The 25,883-nt window shown below is 47.2% G+C and overlaps 1 protein-coding gene across 4 annotated transcripts in view; it reads right to left on the bottom strand.

Moving 5' to 3' along the window:
- ME3 (malic enzyme 3) overlaps positions 1-25,883 on the bottom strand; it is a 178,949-nt gene that overhangs the window by 46,269 nt on the left and 106,797 nt on the right. For all 4 annotated transcript variants that reach the window (XM_081098450.1, XM_081098449.1, XM_081098452.1 and 1 more), the window contains 2 exons: positions 19,646-19,721; positions 7,878-8,039 (listed from right to left, as the gene is read on the bottom strand). In XM_081098450.1, the coding sequence (XP_080954576.1) occupies positions 7,878-8,039; positions 19,646-19,721 (238 nt within the window). The remainder of the gene's footprint in view (positions 1-7,877; positions 8,040-19,645; positions 19,722-25,883) is intronic.

Here is a 25,883-nt window from a genome sequence, read left to right on the forward strand (position 1 = left end):
GACTTATTTTTTGTTAAAGACCCCGCTCTAGGTCCATACCTTCTTGATGGTGTTATAGGAGGTGGTTGGGCAAAGGTGCAGGGGACAGGAAAGAACAGGAATGCCTGCCTTCCCAGCCCCTCACCCCCAATCCCGAGTCCACAGAATCTTGAGGTGGGTTTAATGCCTTTTCCAAGGCACCAAGGTCTAACTTAGAAAGAGGTCTTAACGTCCTCACCCCCTGGATGACACATCCTTGAGATTGTTTAGGATTCTGGCAGGGGTGTGCATGTGTGTGTGCATGTGTGTATGTGTGTGTGTGACTAAAGGATGATAGTGGCATATATATGGTGCCTACCATTGCACATGTCACTTTCAAAGTGACCATGTAAAAGCCACTGAAGGCAGCAAACAATCAGGTAAGAGTGCACAATAAAGTAAATGATGGTATAACTACTTGATGGACAGCTAGACATTCATTAAAATGGGTGGTTTATAAAAAATATTTTTATTTTTATTGATTTCAGAGAGGAAGGGAGAGGGAGAGAGAGAGATAGAAACATCAGTGATGAGAGAGGATCATTGATTGGCTGCCTCCTGCATGCCCCCTACAGAAGATCGAGCCCGCAACCCAGGCATGTGCCCTTGATCAGAATCGAACCTGGGACCCTTCAGTCTGCAGTCCGATGCTCTATCCACTGAGCCAAATCAGCTAGAGCAAAATGGGTGGTTTTTAAGACTATGCAGCCGCCTGGACAAATGCAGGTGAGATTATTTAAAGTGAAAAAAGTAGGATACAGAATTGCCATCCTAATATCAATCGTGTGAAACACACGCATATAGCCTGGAAGGGCATAAAAATATTGATAAAAATAGTAAAACTCTTGGCATTTGCAGAAAATATTCACTTTTTTAGTTCTTATAGAGATGAAAGGGTCCATGTTAAGTTACACTTTGTAATGTTGCCAAGCCACAGATGTGACTGGTGGTGGGTCAGGCAGCAGAGTGAATTTCTTAGTGCTGCATATGCGGTTTCTGGGGTGAGCCAAATTCTCTAGTGGTACTGAAGAATTTTAGGAGTTTCCAAACATTTCTCAGCATATCTGCATTTAACATGAACGGTCAATCATAATGAGGTACCATTGAGCTATAAGGGTGATAATACAAAGCTTTAAAAGGTCCTTATATTTAATTTTATAATAAGATGTTTTATGCCTGAAATGCTTCAAAGGTTAGCATACAAAAATATTGTAAAGAAAGTTTCTATATGGAGATGACATTAAAAATAGCTTCTTATATTCGTATAGAACTTTCAAGTAATCTCACTCCTTCGGAATCAAAAGTCATTTGATCCTTTGGTCTTACACATTCTCATCCCCGTTTGACAGATGAGGAAGGTGGAGCTCCAGGGCTTGAATACATTGCCCAAGCTGACACAGCCGGAAAGTTGTTGAGCTGAAACCGAGCCTTGCTTTGCCTGGGTCTCATGACAATGCCCTTTCGGCCCCATCATTTGATGGCATGGTGACTGGGGAGCCTGAGGTGGCTCCTCCCCTTCTGCCTGGTCCCCCTGAAAGAGTTCAGCAGTGTCTGGGAAGGCCCAGGCTGTCACCCCGCAGACCAGGCTGGGGAGCACGGGAGCCAGAATGGACACAGTCCGTGTCCACATCTCCGCCAGCTGGGTCTCCTTTGGCAGGAGGGGTGGAGCTCCCTCAGCTGTCTTAGCACCACGTGGAACAAGAAGTCCACATTCTGCCCCGCATCCCACTGAGCAATGTGTATCTAAGAATGACTGCCCGCAAGGGGCTGGACCCTGTCTCCTTGCAGCCCTCCTCCATCCTGGACTTCCTCACATAATTGTTAAGAAGTTTCTAGCAGGCAGTATTGCCAGATGAAATACAGGAGGGCCAGTTAGATTTGAACTTCAGATGGACAATAATTTTTTAGTATAAATTTGCCCCAAGTACTGCATGGAATGTACTTATGCTAACAAATGTTAGCTATTTACCTAACATTTAAATTCAACTGCTGTTCTATATTTCTCCTTGCTAAATCCAGTAACCCTATCAAGAGAGGCAGAAGGAATCTTAAAGTTGGCAGGCAGGGTACTGCAGTGGAGAGGGCACTGCTGGGTCTGCTGGCCCTGGTCAGGATGGCCCCATGAGCACCCTCAGTGTGGCCCCCATGAGCATCCTCAATATGGCCTGGCTTTAGAATCAGAAGGGACTCTGGGCTTTGGAATAGGTGGGGTATGAATTTAGGCTCTGTCACTTAACTAGCTCTGTGACTTTGGACAAGGTATTTAACTTCACCCTGGTTCATTTTTCTTCTATGAAATCAGGATAATAATGATCTCTATTGCATAACGCAAGCTCTTTGAGGGAAAGGTCCTGTATTCATCTGCGTCTTCTCAGTGATTTTGCACATAGCAGGCCCTTGAAAGGTGCTTACTGATTGAGTGGCATGAATTCTAGAACTGGACTAAGGAGATGCTGGATTAAGGACTACGAAGGTCTTAGAAATCACTTGGTTCAGCTTCCTGTAAATGAGTTTTTAAGGCCCGAAAAGGTGAAGTGAGCTGCCCAAGGTCACAAAGCAAATTAGGTGGGATCAGCAGGGTGGAAAGGACAGCTTCCAGATCAGGGGTCTTCCCAGGAGGGACTAACTAACTCAAGCCTGGCTGCTTCCCCTTATTAGGTAGTTACTAAGGTTCAGAATGAAATAAATCTGTAACTTTAGGTTAAGGCCTTTCTCCTAAGCAGGCGAGCCAGAATTTCCTCCTCTGCCATGGGAGTTGAAGGTGCCCTCTGTGGCTGTCTGCCTAGTTCTGACTCCTAAGGGTTTTCTTGCAGCTGAAATGCAAGGAAAATAGAATGGCTTCCCCCTCCTCACTGCCATGCACTAGATTGAAGCTGGAAAAGAGATGAACCTCTGGTCTGGGAAAATCTTCATCTTGCATAGCGACAGGCACACAGTGTTACTCAGAGGGCATCTGGGGGCCTGGGGAGGCCGTGGCATTGGGTTCCCACTGTGGACACAGTTCATTGTCTCCCCTCCCCCCCTACCTGGGGAGGCAGTCATGCCCACCGCACATTCCTCTGGAAGCTCATTAAGCCCAAGGGTGAGCTGTACAGATCCAGGGAGGGGCCCCTCATTGGCCACAGGTGTGCAGACAGTGAGCGCCTCCACTGGCACCGCACGGTGATTGCTGATGATTTATTAGCTGCAAAAGGAGCATCTCCAGAGGTGGGGGTTTGGCGATCCCAGCTATTCAGTAACACCTAAGGCACCGTTTACCAGGCTCTGTTGATAATCTGTTTCCATGTGTGTTTCCCCACAAGCCGACAGGCCTGCTCCCCCTTCCCACCCTCCCCTCCTCCCAAGTCAGTTCCACAGAGATTCACACAGCATCTCGTTGGGAGGTGGATCCATCAAAACTCAAGACTTCTGCCAAGAGAAGTCCTCTAGGGCTCAGGGGCCATTTTAAAGTCACTGCCCCCCCCTCCCCCCAGATTGCCCCATAGAACCCTTAGCTCAGAGTGGGATGAACACTGGGGGCTTGGACTCAAATACAGTGGAAGCCATTTCTGCTCTGGGACCTCTTTTCCCGCATGAAATGATGGGGCTGAATTAGAAGTATGTCAGGTCTCTTCTAACACGGACAGTCTGTGGCCCTGCTGTGTGTGGTTGAAGCAAAATGCACACCCCAGTCTGCACGCAGCCATGCTGGAGAGCTGAGAGCAGGTGCACCGCCTGACTGGGGTTCCCTCCCCCCACCCGGTTGGACGGTAGTCACACGTCCCTTCTCACTGCCTCACATATTTGTTTTTCCAAACCTTCTGGATGTGTCAGGTAAAAGTGACTCAGAGTTTCAGGGCTGCGGACCCAGATGTTTTCCTTCAACAGGAAGCCCGGGGGTGTTTTCTCTGACTCGAGAGCTCCTGTGGCCCCAGGAGGTTTTACAGACACACACACACAGATGGTCCAGTTGTTCCGACCTACACACCGTCACGCAGCACCCTCCCCGCACTGACATATTGCTCCGGCTTGCTCTGCGGGAGGGACGTGCCCCAAGACTTCTGGGCGGGAAAATCTTGCAAATTGATTCATTTCCTAAATAAGAACTGTAGTGTGAGAGATCACACAATACATCCATTTGAAAAGAGATAAATCACCATCTTCCCAATGGTGGTCACTTGGTGATTCTGGATTTTTGTGTCCTGAGTTTATCGAAGAAGGTTTGATGGGGGTTCACCATTTTTGGGGGTGGGGGTGGGAGACCATGGGAATAGCATGAGTCATCCTGACTTGATCCTGAGGGTCTATGGACCCCCTACTATGTGAAATACCTACCCTCCCAGTCTTCTCTTCCTAGCCTGTAACCTGGCTTCTCTGAGCAGCATGCCATGGCAGACAAGGCTGCTCTGCAGCCAGAGACCCAGGTTCAAATCCCAGCTCTGACACTAGGAGCTGTGGGACCTGGGGCGAGTAGTTAACAGGTTTGTCTCAGTTTTCTCATCTGTAAAACAGGGAGAACCATATCTCCTATAGCTGTTGTAAAAATTAAAAGAGATGAAGATACATAATCCCTAGAACTATGCCTGGCGCACAGCAGGTGCTGGTGTTGGTCCCCGTGGCCTGGGTGGGAATAGCTCTTTCTCACTAGATGTTGCAAGGGTGGGGGTCAGGCTGTGCTCCTCCTCTCAGCTGGGGAACACTCTGGTTCCTTCCGACAGGAGGGAGCAGGCCTGGAGCAGCTCTCTCCCTTCCACAACCAGGAAGAGGTGATTCAGAGGCCTGAAGCCGCAGGGGGAGAAGCAGACACTTTGAGCAGATGTGGCACATTAGCTATGAAAATGATCAATTAGGTGTCAATGTTGAAACACTGACAAGGAGGTATTCCACCCACGCCTGGCTCTCATCCGTCTCCCTCATGCCCAGCAGACTGCCTGACACGGACTAAACACTCAATAAATACATTTAATAGATAAATAAATGTCAAAGTCAATAAATAAATTTAACTTGCTCAGAAAAGAGAAGGTATTCACAGAATAATCTTCATTGAAAAATCTAGGACAAAATCATGGGCACATTATGATTACAATCAGGTAATAACTACATCTGTGTACAGTACAGTGGGGCCTTGACTTACGAGTGTCCCGACTAACGAGTTTTTTGAGATACCAGCTGTCTCTCGGCCGATTTTTTGCATTGAGTTGACAGAGTAATTTGAGTTAACGAGCTCCTTAACGAGCTCGGTCTCGGAACGAATTAAACTTGTAAGTCAAGGCCCCACTGTATATGCATAGACAAAGATGAGATGGAGCGTTGTGGGAGACATGCCATTTCCCTTTTCTTTTTCTTTTTTAAATAAAGATTTTAAAGCAACTTTAGTAATAAAAACTCTAAAAATAAAAAAATGACCTTTAGTTACAAAGCAACAGAAACCCAGGCAGGTGGTGTGGTGGGGACGAGGGTCCCAGCCTGGCTGCTTTTAGCCGAGCTTCTCTGCGCCTCAGTTTCCCCTACTGTGTAAAAAGAGGGCAATAATGGGTTATTGTCAGGCTTAAGCGGGTGGTCTGTGCACACGGCACGGCCACGGTTACTCGTGGGGTCCTGCTATCTTTTCTGCTGAGTTTGTTACAGGTTGGGGCCCGCTCTAAACTTCAGCACATCATTGCTGGGAGCTGGACCTTCAATGCCAAAAGATTTTTTTAAAAATATGTTTTTACGGATTTGAGAGAGAGAGAAAGGGAGAGGGATAGAGGAATAGAAACATCAATGAGAGAGAACCATCGGCTGCCTTCTGCATGCTCCCTCCTGGGGATAGAGCCTGCAACCCGGGCCTGTGCTTTGACCTGGAATCGAACCAGTGACCTTTTGGTTCATGGGTCGACGCTCAAGCATTGAGCCAAACCAGCCGGGTAATGACAAAGGATCTTAATGCATCTGCTAGAGGCCACCAATACGCTTCTGGGGGATGCAATGGTCCTTTTTTTTTTTTTTTTTTTTTTTTTTTTTTTTTTTTTTTTTTTGCCAAGAGCTAGCTTTTAGGAGACAGAGAGTGAAGGTCTATATTAAACCCAGCTGAAGCACAGCAGGAGGTGTCAGATGCGAATAGTCACTGAAACAAAGTGTGTTACATGCATGCATGGTTTCACACATGTTCCTTGTGGCTGAAGGACAATTTCAGTAAAACCCAGGCATCTGGCTCCGGGGAGGGAACCACAGTGCAGAGCCAACCTTGAAGGCTGTTGTTGACGAGCAACTCTAAATCTCGCGCCACCATCCGCCTCCTGTCTCCTAGGCTGGTGGGGAGACATATGGAGAAGAGCTTTAGGGGTGGAAGAATACACAGAAACCTCCTGGTCCTGTTCCTTCTTGTACCAGAAGGGGAATCAAGTCTAGATTTGAACAGGAACTCACCCAGCTGCCAGGGGTACTGAGCCCAGCATCCCTGCCTCCCAGTTCAGTACTTCTCCCCCTCGCCTTGTCCTGCCTCCTGCTCCCATGATTTCCCAGCTCTGAAGCAATGTCTGCCCCTGTCCACTCATGGATGGTGTCTGTGGATGAAGCCTGAATAAGCATCATTCCTTATGAGCTACAGCGCTCATTCTGTTCAGAAGCAGGGACGTGTAGTGTCCAGGGAGGAGGAGGCCATGCAAAGTCAAGGCAAGTTTTCTTGAGAGAGGTCATCGCAGAATGCATACAAATAAAACCTATTTGACAATATGAGTCAAGAATCTAAAAAGTGACCATTCCCTTTGCTTCAATATTTCCATTTCCAGGAATTTGTCTTTAGGAGAAACTCAGAGATGGAAACAGACTGAGCTGCAAAAATGGGTATCGGAGCACAATTACATCAGCAAGAAGATCAGAAACCACCTAAGCATCCCACCGTGGAGGGTTTCCTATGCAAATGATGGGCCAGCTGGCAGCTCTGCCAATGACCTTGTGGAAGAATGGCTAATGACCTCGGAGAAAGCTGATGAATGACATTACATTTTAAAAAGCGGTCGCATAGACCTGTCTGTGCAACAAAATCCCAAATTTGCTTTTACAAATGTCTTGAGGAGAAAAGGTTAGAAGGAAATTACCAAACTGTAAGCAATGATTGATTGGTGTTGGCTGCGTGACTGATATTTTATTTTAATACTTCTTTGGGTTTTCTCAATTTAAAAAATACGAACATGCCCTCATTTTAAACTCAGAGATAAATGTCCTTAGGAAGGAACTCTTGGATATTTCTCCATGTTCACTGACAGAGACACAGAGCTGAGATCACAGGCATGCACAAAGCCCATATCCCTGGGTGGTGGTACTCCCGGGGTGGTGGTATTCCCAGCTGCTTAAATCCTAAACCACCTGGGGCCCAGTAGGTGGATCTCACCCACACCCTGGGTCAGTTTCTCCCCCTGGGTTTACAGGACCCTTAGTTATCTGGTCCAGGCCTTGGCCCTGGAGTGTTGAGTTTTAACCCTTTCACTGAGGAAGCTCGCCTCTAAAATGCTGAGAACACTCAGCCTGCAGCCACTTCCCTCAGTGGCCTCTTCAGTAATGGACCAGAGGGAAGCCTGAGGGTGTGGAGGCTGCCTGGGCTCATGGAGAAAGGAAGCAGGGGAAGCCCGAACAGGGGTCATCATGGAAGGTCTCAGGAGGCAGAGGAGCAGGAAGACCCAGCAGTGGCTGAGGGAAGAAGGGCTGGGAGGGTGGGGCGGGCAGCAGGGAGGAGGATGGTTTCCACTCCACAGCTGTGTAGAGACAGAGCCCTGGCAAAGGGGACCCAGCAAAGAAATGGCCTGATGCTTTGTAGATACAACTGCCCCACGAAGGTGCTCCCCACCCCATCCCAGCTGCCACCTTCTGGCCCCTGATCTCCTGCCCACGTAGCATGTTACCTCGTTGTTGGTGCCGACGTCCAGCAGGACAGGGAGGCACTGCTGTGGGTTGACCCCTCCGCACGCCGTGTACAGGGCCAGCTTGCCCACAGGGATGCCCATGCCGTAGCAGCCCAGGTCTCCTAAGCCCAGGATGCGCTCCCCATCAGTCACCACCACGGCCTGAGAAACAAAGCAGGACACCATCAATCACCGGCAGCGCCTCCTGTGACCAAGGGCTGGTCTTGACAGCTCTGGCATGTCAGGCTGACAGCTGATGCCCGCTGCCTCTGCTGGGGATGAAACAGCTTGTCTGGGATGAGGCCAAAGCTCCCTTCAGCTGCAGGTGGCAAGCTGGTGAGGAACCCCACTGAGAAGATGACAGAAAGACACCTGTCTTGCATTCAGAGGTTGGGGTGGGGGCTGCAGAAACAGCTGGAGGGAAAACACATCTAGTCACTCTCTCCCTCAAAGAAACCAGGCAGACAGGCTCAGCTTGAGATTTGAGGGGCAGGGAGGGAAGGACATGAGCAAAGGAGATAATGAAAAACAAGTGTTCATGCTGCTGCTACAACCCTAGGGCAGTGGTTGCCAAACTCTTCAGTCAACAGAGCCAAATATCAACAGTACAACGATTGAAACTTCTTTTGAGAGCCAAATTTTGTAAACTTAAACTATATAGGTAGGTACATTGTTATTAACTTAATTAGGATACTCCTAAGGCTTAGGAAGAGCCACACTCAAGGGGCCAAAGAGCAGCATGTGGCTTGTGAGCTGCAGTTTGCCGACCACGGCCCTAGGGTTTAGAGACCCTTCTCTTGACCCTGCTCTGGAGTGTGATAAATCCAGTGTGCAAAGGACAGAGCTCCCGTGACATCTGCTGGGGTCACTATTTCACAGCAAACCAGGATGGTTCTCAAGTTGTACTGGGATTTGCCTTTGTGTTTAGGCAAATAATCACTGAAGGGATACCAGGTCGTAGACATAGTGCTAGTTCAAGGCCCACCTACTGTGAATGAACAGATGCTGATGAAGCAGAGGATGGAAATCATTACATTATGATGATGGATATTTATTTATTCGTCCCTTTAATACATATTTATGAAGCACCTACTTTGCATAAGACACTGTGCCAGATCCTGGGGGAAGGAGCTTTAGTTGCTCATCTGTGAAAACAAGTATGCATAAGCCCAGCCCTGAAGAACCAAGGGGCCCAAAGAGAGATGGAACAGGTACATTTATAATTATGACTCTGGGAGGAAAGTGTGAGCACAGCAGAACAGGACAAAGGCAGCAGAGATGAGGGGACACATGTACCAGACACTGAACAGGTGGAGATTGTCCATCAAGGGTGTGGTTGGGAGAAAGGCATTTGATATAAAAGGAAATTAAGATCCAGGGTAGAGGTGGGGGGATGTAGGCTGTGTGTGTAGGGGTGCAGGGCATGAAAAGAAAGAATGGAAAGTCAGGCAAGAATCAAACAGTGCAGGGCCTTGAATGTCAGGCCAAGGAGAGCCCTTCCAAGTGACAATGAAGTTGTTTATAAGTCATCACAACCTCCTCACTGTCACTGGTTCCCTCCTTCTCTAAATGAGTTAAGTTTAGGGGCTACCCATCCTTTCATTGGAACTTGTTTGGGGCCAGACATAGGACCAGCTCTGAGCTATGGGTATCCTGGCTGGCCCCAAGCATGCTACTCATAGGCACCACCCTATCTAATAAAGACAGAATATGCAAATTGACCATCACAAAGATGGCGGCGCCCATAGCCACAAGATGGTGGCACCCAGTCCCCTCAGCCCCACCAGAGTCCCCAAGTCCTTTCAGCCCCACTGGGGATGGCAGGCCTGTGGTGTGGCCATACCTGCCTGAGGGCAGGTCCAGCCACTCCTTGTGCCTACCACCAGAGTCTCACAGTCTTTTCAGCCCAGCTGGGGCGGGGGGGGGGGCGCAGCAGGTGCACGGTGTGGCCGGACCCTCCCTCAGTCCCCCAGCTGCCCAAGGCTGGCCCAAGGTGCAAGCAAGCCTTGGAAGTCGGCTGCCCAGCCAACGCCCAAGGCACGGGCAAGCCTCAGATGGTGGCTGCCCAGCCTCCCAGGGCCGCCTGAGGCTCAGGTAACCAGGCTGGCTGAGGCTTGCGCTGCCAGCAGTGGCAGCAGCAGAGGTGTGATGGGGGCGTTGCCTTCCCCTGATGGCCCAGTAGCCTCCCGCCCCTGAGGGCCCCCAGACTGTGATTAGGCTGGGCTGAGGGATGCTCCCTCCAGTGCATGAATTTTCATGCACCGGGTACAATGAAAGTACAATGCTAAGCACTGGGGATAAAAAGATGAAGACCCATCATTGTCCTATAAGAACTTATGATCCATATCCAAAGGGTCCATGGCATCTCCTCACTTATTTTCTCTATGTCTCCAGGGGTGAGCACAGACAAGGGCTGTGCTACCTTTTTTGTAGAAACTGCTGTAGAGATTCTTAAAAACACTCTTCCACTTCTGAAAAGGGGTCTCTGGAGAGTGCAACAGACCCACAAAGATGACCATCCCCCTTAGATTGCTCTGCTGCCTCTATGAAAAGTGCTCACAACCCAAAACTCACCTGACCCTCCCATGGTCCTCATTGGTAGGCAGGTCTGAGATTGTTATCTTCATTTCACAGGTGAGCAAACGGAAGCTCATAGACCTTCATATTCTATACAAGGCACTGGACTTGGTGTTTCCACATTAGTTATCTCAGAAAGATTAGATGACTTACCAAGGGCACCTTGCTTATATAGGTGGCAGGCTGTGATTTTAATCAGGCTTTGGGTTCCTGGCTCAGGGCTCCTTCCACCATCCCATTCAACTGGGTTAAGCACCTGTGCTCTTGGCAAAGCTCTGCCGTGCCTCAGGGCCATCCTCTCCACAGTCTCCCTCTGACCTCCCCCTGGCAACTCCCTCTGGTGGAACCTGTGCTCTCATGCTGGCCTGGGGTACCCAAACTCTGGTTAATTCTCTACCATCTCTTCTAATCAAAGCTTCCTTACTCTGGTTCCCATTCCCTTAGAATTTCTCTCTGCTGAGGGCCAGTGAGTGACATGGAGTTAAATCAACTACTACTCCATGGTGTTAACTCTAGAACTCTGGGGCCTTTCAAGATGGTACCAGAGATGCCATGATGCGCTCCCAGTATGGAAGGTCCCAGGACACTTGACTGCATCCCTGCTCCTCAGAGGGAGTGGCTCACCTTGATCTGTCATCTCTCGCACTCCTACCATACCAACGGTTAGGTTATTACAACAGCTTCACAACCAGAGTCGTCTTTCTGCCAATCTCTCCTGCCAACTAATGCCAAATTCACTGTCTCAGAAGCCCATTTTCCTTATGCCATTCCAAAGCTCAAAGACCTCTAGTGACTTCTAACTGTCCATAAAATAGTGTTCAAAATGCTTAACACTTTAATGACTTAAATCCAATATACCTTCTGAAATGTATCTCCTGCTACTCATCCGTACACAATTGTCTACTCCAGCCAAACTGGCCTTCTCACTCACTGCTAGACACACTATGAATTCACCAGTAATCTCTGACCTCTCAGTCCCTAAATCCCCCTGTCCTAGAAGGCCCTTCTCCTTTCCCAGCCGTGCAAATCCTGCCCATTGCAACTGAATGTGCTTTCTCCCAGCACTTGTTATATCTACCCCATCCTTGGCCTCTTCACTCTTCCTGCCTGCCTGCCTTCCACAAATATTTATTAAGTACCTACTGCTTGCCAAGCCCCACATGTACTATTTAAACATTTAATGGTGATAGCATTTGGGTTCTTATTTAATAATTTTAAAAATGCAGATTTTATCTCACCACATAGCCTAAAGATGAATGGCCAGGAATGTTGGAGTCTGATAACTATTATTTGAATTTAGGCCCTTTGATGAGTTGCCACATGTAATCTTGGGTCAACAGGTAACTTTTATGAGTTTCAATTTTGCATAAATGGGAGTAATAGCAATACCCAACTCATCAGGTTGTGGTAAAGATGAAATGAAATAATATATCTTATTTTAACCCGGTGCCTTGTATAAAGCAAGTGAGCAGTAAATGGTGCTGAGCTTAGAATTATAATACTGATTATTGGGGCAAAGATCATATACTAGAATTCTAAATTGTTTCATTTCTCTCTAGTATTACTACAGAAAAAACATGCAATATCTGTGAAACGAGTAAATGAAAGAGAAATGAGAGGGAGAGCTTGGCAAATGCAGCTTTGCTTAAGTCTGGCCATGTGAAGCTCAACAGCATTCTTACTGTGACTCTGCACCCATTCCAGTGGCTTCTACTTGTCATCTCTAAGCAAACAGTCTGCTGGACACTGACACTGGGATGTCCAATAGTCTCCCACACTCCCCAAATCCTTAATCAAAGGAATTCGCTTTCCCTTTTATGTCTCTAAAACCTTTTAATTCTGCTGTCCTCACCCCATCTGTTACCCCCTATCTCCCAGGCTCAAAACGGCTCAGTCTGCTCTGACTCCTCTCTGTCATTAGTTAACCACCGCTAACTGGTCACCAACTTCTGCTGCTTTGACCTGCTCTATACTTTTCTCATCTGGTCCATGATCTTCAGCTACACTGCTCCTGCCTTGGGTCAGTCCATCCATCCCTCACCTCACTTGTGATCTCCAGACTGGTGTCAATATTCTTAGAGTCGCCCCATTCCCTTTCATTCCATCTTTCCAAAGCACAGCCAGGTTTGTCACTTTCTTGCCCCCAAAGCTCCAGTGGCTCCGGATGCCTATAAAATACAACTCAAACGTCTTAGACTTGCATTTAAGGCTTTCCATGGTCTACATCCAATCTGCTTTTTGAATTTTCCCTTTATCCACTCCATGCTTTATCCAAACTAAAATATTTCTTACCTTTTATGAGGTTTGTACTTTCTTGAGTACATGCCATTTTACTTCTCAATCCCTGTATCTCCTGGATCCAAATCCTACCATCCTTTATGTTTCAAGACACCTCCCTCCATGAAGCTTTCCTTCTGGAAGTTGTCACTCCCTCTTCTGAATTCCCATAGCATTTTACTTCCCGCCCCCCGCCCCCCACACACACCTGCTGCTATCTTGTGTTGCTTCCTAGTCTTTCTTAGCAGCTCTAAGCTCTTTGAGCAAGTACCAGGCCTTGTCATCTTTGATTCTGCAGCACTTGACTTGGTCCCTGCAAAGTGATATGCATTCAATAAACGGTGGACAATGTGATAGATCTACCAGAGACAGCAAAAGGTCTTCTCTGTGGGACTGAACTCAGACCTGGTGTAGATGAAAAGTTCAGAGAGCAGAGGCTGCATCCTATTTTTCATGACATCACAAGGGCCACTAGTGCTATGGAGGTCAAAAGGCTGAGGGCAAACCCAAGTAGCATCGTGGGGTTTTAGAGCCCAGCAGTGACCATCAGTAAAGTACAGGATCACAGTTTCCTTGTTTGGATGGCTTTGACAACTCACAATTTCTCTGTATTTCAGATGACTAGGGGCATGGTGTGCCACATTCTTCCTCTGTCCACCCAGCTTGGACCTCCACTCAAAGGGGCTAACCCCAGACTAACCTGGGGATCAAGACTCCTTTCACTGGCTCTGGTTTCCTCGGACATTTATGGTCACGGGCTGCCCACAGCACTGGCTGTGTGTCCCTTTCCTTCTCATTCTCCCTTTTCTCCTTCTCTTCTTTTCTCTCCATGGCATAGTTTCAAATCTTGGTTCCATTCCTCACAAGCAAAAAATCTAACCTCCTAGCTTCCTTGTCTACCAGTTATACCAGTTAATGATGTGGATTTTGTAATCAAAGAAAACACAACAATTTCAAGAGAAACATCAAAAGTGCTCTACTCAAAGTAATGTCCATCACTAGCTACACATTTCCCCCATCTTTCAGGTAATTTGTGGATACTGTCCCAATAGAAATTTTCATGTTTTGAGGCAAACCATTCAGAGACCCTAATTTTCCACTTCTTCATATGTTTTGAAGTGCTGCTCAGAAAGTGCGTGTGCCATCGATTGGAACAAGTGGTCATCTGAAGGAGCAAGGTCTGGAGAATACGGCAGGTGGGTTAACACTTCCCACGCAAGATCTTTCAATGTGTCTTTAACTGGTTTTGAAGTGTGTGATGGTGTGTTATCATGAAGCAAAATTACTTTGCCATGTCTTTTGGCCCATTCTGGTCGTTTTACGATCAAAGTGTGGTTCAAATTGATTATTTGCTGTTGACAGTGATCAGTATTAACAGTTTCACCTGGTTTTAGAAGCTCATAATACACCACATCTTCCTGATCCCACCAAACGCAGAGCATTGTCTTCTTTCCCAAGCGATTTGGCCTTGCAGTCGATGTTGATGGTTGACCTGGATCAACCCATGATTTTGTGCGTTTAAGATCCTCAAAATAAATTCACTTTTCATCGCCAGTCACAAGTCAATGCAAAAAAGACTTTCATGCCATTGAAGCAACATTTTACTGATGACTTTTTGGTTTTCCATTAGTCTTTTGTTCAGTTGATGTGGCACCCATTTTCCTTCCTTTACAATCTTTCCCATTGCTTGTAAACAATCAGAAATTGTTTGCTGAGCAACGTTTAATCTTTCTGCAAGTTTTTTTTGAGCTTGACACACATCTTCATCCAATAATGCTTGTAATTGTTGATCTTCAAACTTTTTCAGTTGACCTGGACTTTCTTTGTCTTTCACATCAAAATCATCACTTTTAAAGCGCTTAAATCAGCCTTCACAAGTATCTTGAGAAGGAACATGTTCACCATAAGTTTCCCGCAGTATATGATAACTTTCAGCAGCACTTTTCTTCAAAATAAAGTAATGAATTAAAACTTCCTGCAAATGCTCCTTTTTTTGTCACGAGATTCGACATTTTTAAGTGTAAAAATATCTATGATGTTAACACCTTCAGAAAATTTCACATATGAAGTTTTGAAGCTTGTTGTCAATACAACAAAATAGCATACATATCAAGTTGCATATATGTCAACATATGTGTAAGTCCATCTATTGAAAAAAAATACTCATTATTAACCGGTACACCTGGTATAAAATGAGGATGATAATAATTCTTACCTCTGAGAGTGTTATTAGAAGAAGTCAGTGAGTTAATCTATGTACAGCCTTGAGCAGAATGCCATATGGGGTGGGTATGGTGATGTGTTATAGACAGCCCCTTTCAGAAATAAATGGGTTATTCTCCCTACTGTACCCTTAGCCGACATTGGGATTTTCCTGAAGAGAGCCACCTTGACCAAAGTCATACCTCCTTCCAAGAGCAGCAACTAATGACTGATGAATGCAAGAGATAAAGGCCCCAACTCAGGATGACTTTGAAAGGCCATCAAGCTTCAGAGCCTCCTCGTGGGCTTAGCTGAGTCTTCTTCAACACCTCACTCAGCGCACCTTCTCTTTCTGCTCTACCCTGCCTCCTGCCTTTCTAGAGGTGTCGATCCTGTAAGTACTCCCTAATATGCTCCCAATATGCCAGCAGTTCTCAACCCGTGGGTCGCTACCCCTTTGGGGGTCGAATGACCCTTTCACGGGGTTGCCTAAGACCATCGGAAAACACATATATAATTACATAGTGTTTTTGTGATTAATCACTATGCTTTAATTATGTTCAATTTGTAACAATGAAAATACATCCTGCATATCAGATATTTACATTATGATTCATAACAGTAGCAAAATTACAGTTATGAAGTAGCAATGAAAATAATTTTATGGTTGGGGGTCACCACAACATGAGGAACTGTATTAAAAGGTCGCGGCATTAGGAAGGTTGAGAACCACTGCAATATGCTAATTTCCATCTCAAACTGTTTCCCAGAAAATGCAACTTCTGATAGTGAGTAGAGTGGGGTTTAGCACGTGGTCGGCCCATACAGGATAGGCAGGCACTTGGTACTCGTATCTAGTCCAAGTTTAAATGTCTCAGAGGCTGGTGCCCAGTGGAAAGGATGCTCCCTTGGCTCCACTATCCAGCACCTCCTTCCGGAAACTGCTGGGACCAGGAGGAGTGAGAGATGTGGGGCCTTGGGAAAGCTGTTGGGGAGGAGGGCTCTTCTCAGCTCAGCCTTCCTCCAGCTCGGGCAATGGCTGCTATGGGAAAGAGTCAGAAGAGCAGTTCTCACCCTCCTTTGTGATTTATGCTGGGCAGCTCTGGGCGGTCAAGCATGCCTCCTCCTCCTCCTCCTTGAACAAGAGAGGCCTAAAGAACTTCCTGTCCCCTGCCTTGGGCTGTGGCCTCACTTCCCTCGCAGCCTACGTCTCTTACATCTCAGCCTGCAGCTCTGCTTTCTGGCTGGGAAACCACTGAAAATCATCTTTTATCTTCCGAGCCAGTTCAGAAGCTCCTCTGAATCACCCCTTCCTCCAGACAAGTAGCCAGTAACACCAGGGTCCAGGGATACCTGTGCCTTGAAAACCTCTGTTGAGCAGCAGGGCTCTGGGACTGCAGGCTAACCACTGAACCTCAGCTTGTCATCTGAGCAGGCTTTAGGACCCTGCCATGCTTTAGGACCCCATCAGGGGTTTCCAGAAGCACTCCTTACTCCACAGTGACTGTGGGAATGAAATGAAATAACGAAGGCGGAATTGGCGTCAGATCCAAAGTACCATGAAAGGGATGACGAGTAGAGATTCCCTACTAAGTAAGAGAAACCTTCATTTCCTCTTTTTGAGGCAACTGGAGAAAACACACTAATTAACAAGAAAGACGGCAGCTCAGAACAGTCTGAACCTTTGAAAGAGCAGCCCGAGGTGAGGAGGAAGGATCCACCAGTAATCGGCTGGTGGATAGGGCAGGGCAGGGATTGGGATAAGCTAGGAGCAGCCCAATCAGCCTTAATTAACTCGTTTACATGCCAAACTGTAGGCCCAATATTCAGAGTTCCTGGCTTATTCAGAGAAGCAAAAAATACAAGTGTTTTGTTTTTGAAATGAAGTCTCCTGGTTTTAGAATGTGGCCTACACGGTCAAAATTTTAAAAAAACCACTGAGGGCCAAGTCAAACTTGTCTGGGGCCAAATTTGGACGGCTGCCTGTCTGTGGCCTGTGATTCCCAGGTAAGGGGCCCCTCCATGGCTGTGCTTAAGCCTCTGGTCTCTTCCCTGCACTGCTGTGTGGGCCAAAGCCACCTCCTCCTCCTCCAGCGATGACACCATCCACTCACATGCCCTTCAGTCTCGTATAGACTTTATTGTAGTTAATCCTCCCAACACATAAAACAAAGACCGGAGAGGTTCTCTCACCACAGCAGGTAGATGGAAGGTAGATGAGAACTCAGGTCTGATTGCAAGGGCAGAGCTGAGTCTTCAACCTAGTTACTGGGACTGACCTGGAAATTCTTCCAAAGTGAGATGGGAATAGAGGATGGAGGGGAGGAGGGGGCCCCTGGCATTCACTCATCTACTCGGGTACCACAAGGCCAGTGGTCAGTCAGCCACGCCACCTTCCTCGTCCCCAGGCTCCTCTCTTAGGTAGCATAGACACAGTTCACTGTAATTGTTTCCAGTTCTCTCTACCTAGGTTGGCTCCTTGAGGCTGGGCCTGTACATCTTCATCCCCGAACCCCCTGGGAACTCTTACGGAATAGAAATTTACTAAATGGTTGTTGACTGCAACTGAATAAATTGCACTGGCCCAGATGTGCTTATGTAACTTACACTTTCCTTAGAGGCTCTGGGTGTCTCTCTTTATTTGAGGCCTGTTCGAGTCCCACCTCTTCCAAAGTGACTCCAGAGCCCCAGTTTCTCTTTGTCTAAAAATCACAACAGTTGCTGTCTCCATGCCTCTAGTAGTTAGCGCTCAGAACTTACAAGGTTCTCAAAACATGTCTGTTGAAGCCAACAAATATTTAGCGGCGGAGGTTCTGCTTTGAGTTTATGTCTTGACTTCTTAACTGGAGTGAATGAACTTGGGGCCAGAGTCTGTGTTTTTCTCATTCTTCATCCTCACCGCAGGGCCCTGGGTGCAGTTCTGGAACTTGTCCCCTGACAGGAGGAACAATTGGAACCTGAGCCCCTGTTCCAACCTGGAGGAAGGAGCGCCTTTTTCTTACTGGTTGAGGGGAGATGTCTTTTTGTCATTCTTTCTAATTCCTTGTAACTGGCACAAAGGCACTGTGTGTGTTAGTAGAGACTGTGCCTCTCCTGGCACAGTGCCTGGCACTGTGTTCATTCAACTGAGTTCATTCAACTCAGCAAGCACCTACTGAGTGCCCGCTATGCCCAACATGGTGGACTGTCCAGGAAGGCGGAAAGATTATTTGCAGGACCTCAGCAGCATGTCTCTGTAGGGCAGGCTGGAGTTACCTTTCCATCGAGTGAGCTGCCTTCCCTCAATGTCCTCAAGACTTTACTATAGATTCACCTTGGGCACACCCTGGAAACTTGCTTCTTCTGGGACTGGGACCAAAACCTGCAGGGCCAAGACCTGCGTGTAACTGGAATCTAAGCAGATAAGCAGGAAGGAGGGGCATAGGTTGAGATCACAGCCAGACGGAGGGGATGAAATGAGCTCTTCATGGGGGTGGGACTGAAGTTTAAGGTCCTGCTCTACTTGCTCTGGTATTCATGCCACCAGTCCCCCAAGAGGGCCAAAGAGGGTGGGACACAAAGAGAGGTAGGGAGAGGGAAGCTGTACTAGTATGTGGGGCCTGGTGGAGAGAGGTGGGGTGGCTCAGGGAACTGGCAGGGACGGAGGGAGGGAGGTGCTGGCGAGGGAGCACTGGAGTGTCCCAGCTTCCCAATGGAGGCAGGATGGTGCCAGCATTAGCCCTGAGAGGTGCTCACACTGGGCTTGTTCAGTCAGCTCCAGCCCCACTCCAGCTCCTGTGCCAGAAATGCCCTCACCAAGCAGTCAGCAGATGTTTTGCATTTTTGCTTTACCCATTTTTTTTGTAAAAGTGACAATGATCTTAGATGCCAGAGCCCCTCAATAGGAGGCTACAAAGCTGCAAGTTTCATATTTTTAAATTAACACAAATTTTGCATTCTATATTATATCCTGTTTATTATATACATTTTTTAAGTAAAATTGATATTCCAGGAAGAAGTGGCAGGTTATGTTGTTACTCTGCATATATATATCCTCTCCCCGGCCCACTGCTGTCTGCAACCAGGTGCGAAGTTTTGTTTAACATAAGGTTTTTCCTTTTGTTGCAAAATATCCTCACCCTACATCCTACTCTCTCCAATGACTAACTGTGCAAATGCTATTCCTCAATTCAAGACCCAGCTCTAATGTCACCTCTCCCATGAAGTCTTCCCAGATTCCCCTCAAGCTAAAAGTAATCTCTGCCTCTTTCAACACCACCAGCTCTTTCTGTGTGTCTTGTTTGTTTCTAATCAAATCCACCTTGTTAGTGTTTTTGCATCTCTGTTTTATTTTCCTCATGAAAAGTCAGCTACTTGAAAAGAGGGTCTATGTCTGATTTTCTAATTGGCACTGTGTGTTCACTAGGTATTCCATACATGCTGAGCACATCTTCCGACTATTGCTACTACTAATATTAATAATTATAACATATTAATAATACACTAAAACAATAATAAAGGGCCATTTCACATGGGTGCCTGGTCAATGCAAGCCTCTGCTCTGTGTGCATTTATGCTGAGCTGTGCCAGGTCTGTGGTCTGGGCCAGGGAAAGGAGTGCAGTGTCTTGCCTTCAGTGTTGCAATGGCTCGTTTTGTAGCCGGGAAGGACTCTGGTCCAGGCTGAAAGGATTCACCCAACAATAGAGCAACAGCAAAGAAAGCAGAATCATACCTTAATATTGTCTTCTGGCCAAGAGTTCAGCATTGTTGCAAGGTGGCCCTTGTCATGAATGGTGATAAACAGCCCACTAGGAGAAACAAAACACGGACACATAGAGAAGCCAGGCAGTCAGACTGGGAACATAGCAAAGACTGCAAGTACTGTGGATCATTATCACTTAATTTTGCCCATAGGACTGGGCAAGAGGGCGCCCTGCCCAAAGCTCCAACAGTTTAGGGGGCTCTGCTCTATTCCTTTTCCAGTTTCTCCCCTCTGCAGGGCAAGGAGTCCATTGGGCTGAGGGATGTGCCCACCGGAGCTGTGCTCACCAGAGCCTGTACCCCCATCCTCTCTCAGGCATACAGCACCCCAGAATTCTCTGCCCAAATGGCCCCAGTGCTGCTTTCAGTGACTGTGTGGGGCTCTTCTCTGGGTCCCTCCTTCTGAGTACAGACTTCAGTGGGTGGACCCTTAGGCCTGGGGCTGTGACCTTGGACACGTGTGTTGGGGTGTCCAGACACATGTGCACGAGGTCCCTTGCAGTGGGAGATGGCGCTGGGGATGGGAAGAGGCATGGGCTGCCAGCTGTGAGCCCGTTTTCTCTGCATCACTAGCGTCTGAGAATTCTAAACTTAAACTTGGTCTTCCAGACCATCATGAAGGTATATTTGTAAAGGCAGGAGGCTGGGACATATTTCACTTAACAGTTTATTAGCTTGACTTAGAACTTTTAATGTTTAGATCATGCATGTGGGCCTGAGTCTTCTGTCCTGGGATTAGAGGTGGGGAGGGGGAGTGGTGCAGAGGATGGCAAGTAGTTTGCCTTCTTGCAGGCACTTCAAACGTAACCCATCTGAAACCAAATTTATGATCTAATCTTCTACCATAATGACTCAAAGACAAGACAAAACAAAGACCCAAGACAACCTGAGCCTATTTCCGTTCTCAGTGAATATTACCTGCATATATCTAGTGTAACAATTCCAAACCCTTCTTGTCTTTTATACAACCCATTGCTCAGTCCTTCAATTCTACTTCCTAAGTAGCTCCTCATTCATACACTTCCTTCATCCAGAACACCTTCCTGGTCCTAGATCTCTTGCCCAAGTCCTGAACATGGCGCTGTGTGGTCTGGCCTTTGTCAACTTCTTCACTTCATCCTTACTTCATTCTCAATATCAGCCGTCCTGGCCTGCTTCCCATTCTTCCATGTGCCATGGTTTTCTTACCCCAGGGCCACTCCACATACTGTTCCCTCTGCCTGGCACACCCTGCCTTTCCTCACTCTTTGGTTAATTCATACTCATTCTTCTGATGACTTGAGCTAAAGCTCCCTGTTACATATTCTTAAAGTACCCCACCCCTGCACACGCAAACTGACTACATTTATTTGTCTGGCCCTTAGGTCAATATCTAGACCCCCACCCCTTATTATACTGTAAACTTCATGGGGCAAGGTCTGCATGCTGCTGTTGTTCACCACTGAATACTCAGGATTAGTCAATAATAGATGCTCAATACCTAATTTTCGAGTGAGTGGAGAAGTGAATAAGTGAACTATGATACTAATGGCTGAGGGTGAGGGTTGAGGGATGAGGGCGGAAAGCGTTGGATAAAGTTGGAGGGAAGGCACTTTAACGTGTGCTCTGCAGTATCATGCCCAAGGGATCATGGTGTTGGGCTGGGTGGTGCTGGGCTGGGCTGCGGCCATGGCTTAGAATGGGGAAATGAAGGCAGGTGGGACAGGTCAGGGAGGAGGAAAACCTCAGAGCTTTAGCCTTGGGGGTTGTGGGCCTCTCTCCCTCACACTGATGGGGGCAATGTGGGTGTCTGAATTAACTTACTCATACTGTTTGCGAGCAAGCTCCAGGCATTTGCCATGCCATTTGGGAACGACTGTGGGGCATTCAGTTGTATCAACCAAGACAAAAGCTAAGCATTGCATTGGTTTCTTGGAACTTGTTTCTAAGGATCATCGCCAGGCAGTTTGAATTGGGAAAATCACACTGTGTCAGTAATCATGAACTTCAAGGACTGCCTTGGATGAGAAAAGCAGGCATGTGAGCTTCCTGAAGTTTAGATAAGGGTACTTGCCTTGGTGGCAGCAGAAGGGTAGTTGGCCAATGGAGCCTAATAAGCTTTTAAAGAAGCACCTTCTCTACCTCCACACCAGGCGCTGCTCTGAGGCACAGCCTGCGGAGCTCTTAATGGGGGCCTACTTCTCTAGTGTCTATTTCCCACAGCTGCAGCACTAATACCCACAAGCAATTCCCCCAGGTCGTCCTGAGCTAGTCACATGGAACAACAATGCTAACAAGGAAGCCAACTCTTTTGAACTGGAGGAAGAGGTGCCCAGTCCCAGGCTCACTGATGACCCGAGTGACCTTGGGGAAGTCATTTACCCACACTAATTAATCCCAATGACACATTCCCAGCCTCCTGAAGCCCTTACCGGTAACACTGCCCTGTTCTGGGAATGCCCCTCACCTAAACAGCTCCGGTCCTCAACATTCCCCTTACCAGACAGAGGCTTAGTGCCACTTAGCAAAAAGCTCACAGGTTAAAGGGTAAGATCCAGGCACTATTTAGAAGCAAAGTTCCGCTGAGGTTAATTCTAAACACACGAAAAATGTGATTACAGAAATTATCTGGTACATTAAAATAGGCCCTCTTTGTCAAAGATAAGGAGAGGGAGGAGGGATGCTTAAGATAAATATTTTTTTATATTTAATTTGAGCTACTAAATTTCAAAAGACCCTTGTCCTCTTTTTTGCATATATAATTTTATGCTTTGCAGAGATTATGCTGCAAAAATAACATCTTTTGAAATGTATTTAAAATTTTAATCACTTCTCAAAGTGCTTTTCCATCTATTGTCTAAATTGCAGCTACAAATGATCCCAAAAGGATTGCCCTGGGTGGGGATGTTGAGATATCTAGTCCAAAGACCTCATTTCATAAATGAGGACATTGAAGTCCAGAGAGGTGAAGTGATCTGTCCGAGGTCACACAGCTCATAAGCAGCAGAATCTGCCTGACCCAAGGTCCTGAGTCCAGTGCGCTCTCCACTGACCCACACTGCCTGTTCTCTCTGGGGATCTAGTGCCCCACAAACAAGCTAGAGAGAGTGAAATGTACCTAACAGATGCATTTTTGATGCGTGTTGGGGAGGAAGTAAAATGTGCAGAGTGAGGGATTATGATGATAAACACATGGATTACAGGTTCCAGCAGGATTCTCTTGTCCAGCTGCCCATTTCCTGGCAGAACTGCATCTGGACCAGCTCAGAAAGAAGATATTATCAGGAAAGACAACCTCTTAAATGCCCCAGGCAACCTGCTTTCAGGGTTAGCCACTTTTCACTCAGGGGATACTGTATTGGGGGCTGGCTCTTATCTCTGCTTCCATGAGGTTCTGGTCCAGTGAGACTTGCTGACATTTTCTGCACCCCTTCTTAGTGGCTTCAGGAAGAACTCTAGGTGCTCAGGGAGGTGCTCCTACCTCCTGTTCAGTCTCACCCTGAGACCTCAGACCCGTGGGAATTCCTGAGGCTGGAATGGGATTGTCCAGTGATTTCCAACAATACAAAGCACTGAAAGCGACGAGGCTATAAGGGACTCACGTGAAGCTTTAGAGGAAAGGCAGATGGGAGGAAGCACAGACGTGGGATGAAATGTCTGTGCTTTGCAACCACAGACCTGGGCTCAAAGCCTGCCCCTACTTCTCCCTAGCTGTGTGGCTATGCACCAGTTATTCCCCTTCCGAAAGTTTCGGGTCCTCATTTGTAAAATGAAGAACATGGCACCTTTGTTATAAGAATTAACTAAGACAATGCATATGTAAGGAGTTGATTATGGTGTCTATTGGCACTCGGTGATTGGCAGCTTTCAGTGTTGCTGAGTTGGTGGTGTGGTTAAGGGTGCAGGTTCTGGAATCTTACCACCAGGCAGAATGCTGGCAAAATGCCCAGTGAGGTACCTGGCTCATGATAAGTGCTCAGTAAATGTTAGTAGCTAATTATTAATTCTTATTTTAACTAGAATCATAGCAGGTCTATGTGCATGTTTGTCAGGAGCCATTGTTGACAGTGACATGTGCTTTCTGTGAAACAGGAAGGCAGTCATAAAGTTTGGTAGAAAATCTTCCATTATGTGTGTCACTGAGTGCTCAGCGGCAACTTTGGTGATGCAGAGTTGGGATTAAAAACTTTTCCATGTTTCCTGAAAGAGCTAATATTCAATGCGGTAAGACCAAGGGCAACCTGAGAGGGAAAGTAAGTCACAAAAGGGCAATATTCATTCATTACCTAAATTACTTTTTTATTCATTTAGTCATTTACCCACTCACCCATTCAATCACCTATCCATCCACAGATCCACCAATCCACCCACAGATCCACCAATCCACCCACAGATCCACCAATCCATCCACAGATCCACCAATCCATCCACAGATCCACCTATCCATCCACAGATCCACCAATCCATCCACAGATCCACCAATCCACCCACCTACCCAATAGGCAGCTTTGAGTGTCTGTTTTGGGGCCCCTTTGTGTACATTCCCTCACTGTCAGGTGGGCATCACTATCATTCTATGGATGAGATTAAGTGGTGGAGATGTGAAGGTAGAGGTGAGATTCAAACACAGGTCTCTTGGATCCCAGAAACGTGGCCTCTTTAGGTATGTGATTTGGGGCAAGACACTTCACCTCTCTATGCCTTGGTTTCTCGTCAGTGGAATGGGAACAATGGCTCCTTCTCCGCTATGGAGCAACTCTGAGGATCAATCAGGGCAGAGTCATGAAAACTCTGTACCCTGTAAAGCTCAGTAGACGTGGGAATCTTAACATTCACGTGACCTGGCCCAAAGCTGTACGTCGGAGAGGAGGTGTTACAGTGAGGCTCTCTGAGAGGCTGCCCCTTCGTCTGGTTTCCTGGCGGCCCTTTCTGGATGCATGGGGGAGTATTTTAAGTGTCAAGGAGCTCTCTGTAGTCCACAGCTGGGTCTGTTTCAATCTTCTCTCCTTGAGAAGGTGCCAACCCCCCAGCATGAATGATGCCCTGTGAGGCAAAGCTTCAGACAGCTGGTATGATGCTATCCTCTCTGGGGCCCAGGGAGGCAGGAAGGTGGGAAGCTCCAGGAAGTCCTGGGCTTGGCTCCACGGAGGCGGAGAAACACTTCCAGCTTTGGAGTGAATTCCAGGCTGCCCCCCGGGGACCCCAGAGCGCTGAGCATCCTGCAGGGAGCTAAAGTAACCTGAGCATCCGTCAGGGCTAATGGCTCCTCCGAGTGATTAGAACAGAGTGCCCCTCACTGTCACTGCTCCTGGTGCTGTGAAGATGGGCATCTGGGATAGGGGCACTCGTGGGATAAATCTCTCGCTCTTAATAGCTATTAAGTGGAACAGGAAAAAGGCAAAAATAATTTTAGCTACTGATGACTTCCCCTGAGTTTTTCCTGTTTACTTCAGGGAAACAATTTTAGAACTTGATGGAAGAAGAAGAGTATATATAATGAACATGGTAAGCTGCCACTCCGTGGAATCCAGAGCTTAAATGAATACACGCCCTGCTTTCCACAACACACAGCATATTCCTGGAAAGTTATGAGTAAATAAAATGTCCAAACCTAAAGTTATATTGTATGTATACCTGGGAGGTTGCTGTTCAAAGAGAACCTACAGAGAAATTTTTTTTTTGGAACATAAATCTCTCACCTGATTTATGGCTTTCTCAAGTTTGGACTTTCCTACTTGAGTTTCGAGAAACAGAACACAGGTCTTTCTGAGCTGATGCACAGTTATTGGGGCCCATGGACCACAGCAGAGGAGTGGTCAGGCTGTGGGGCGGCTCCTCCTGCACGGAGCTCTGGGGTGAGTGCAGGAGAGAGAAGGCACAGATTCATGCTTCACAGCAACCACACTGAGCACCTACCCTATTCTTTCATGTACTTAACTCCCTTGGCCAGAAAGTCATGTTTTTTATGGGCTGTTCCTCCTGGAACAGGTTGATGTGACACTTCGGGTGGAAGCATTTAAGGGTCACCATGTGATTCACCATCTTTTCTTTCTCCCTTGCCATAGTAACCTGTACAGTTCCAGATAAGGCGACTTCTTTAGCCGGGATCCAGAGTGAGGAAGACACAGAGAACTGCCCCCCACCCCCCCGGCTGACCCCCTAAGGGGAAGGATGCGGAAGCACAGAATAACCTTTGTTCTAAGCATTGAGATTTTAGGGTTGTTTGTTTC

Source organism: Myotis nattereri, assembly GCF_964212035.1.
Source record: "Myotis nattereri genome assembly, chromosome: 9".
Classification (NCBI taxonomy): domain Eukaryota; kingdom Metazoa; phylum Chordata; class Mammalia; order Chiroptera; family Vespertilionidae; genus Myotis; species Myotis nattereri.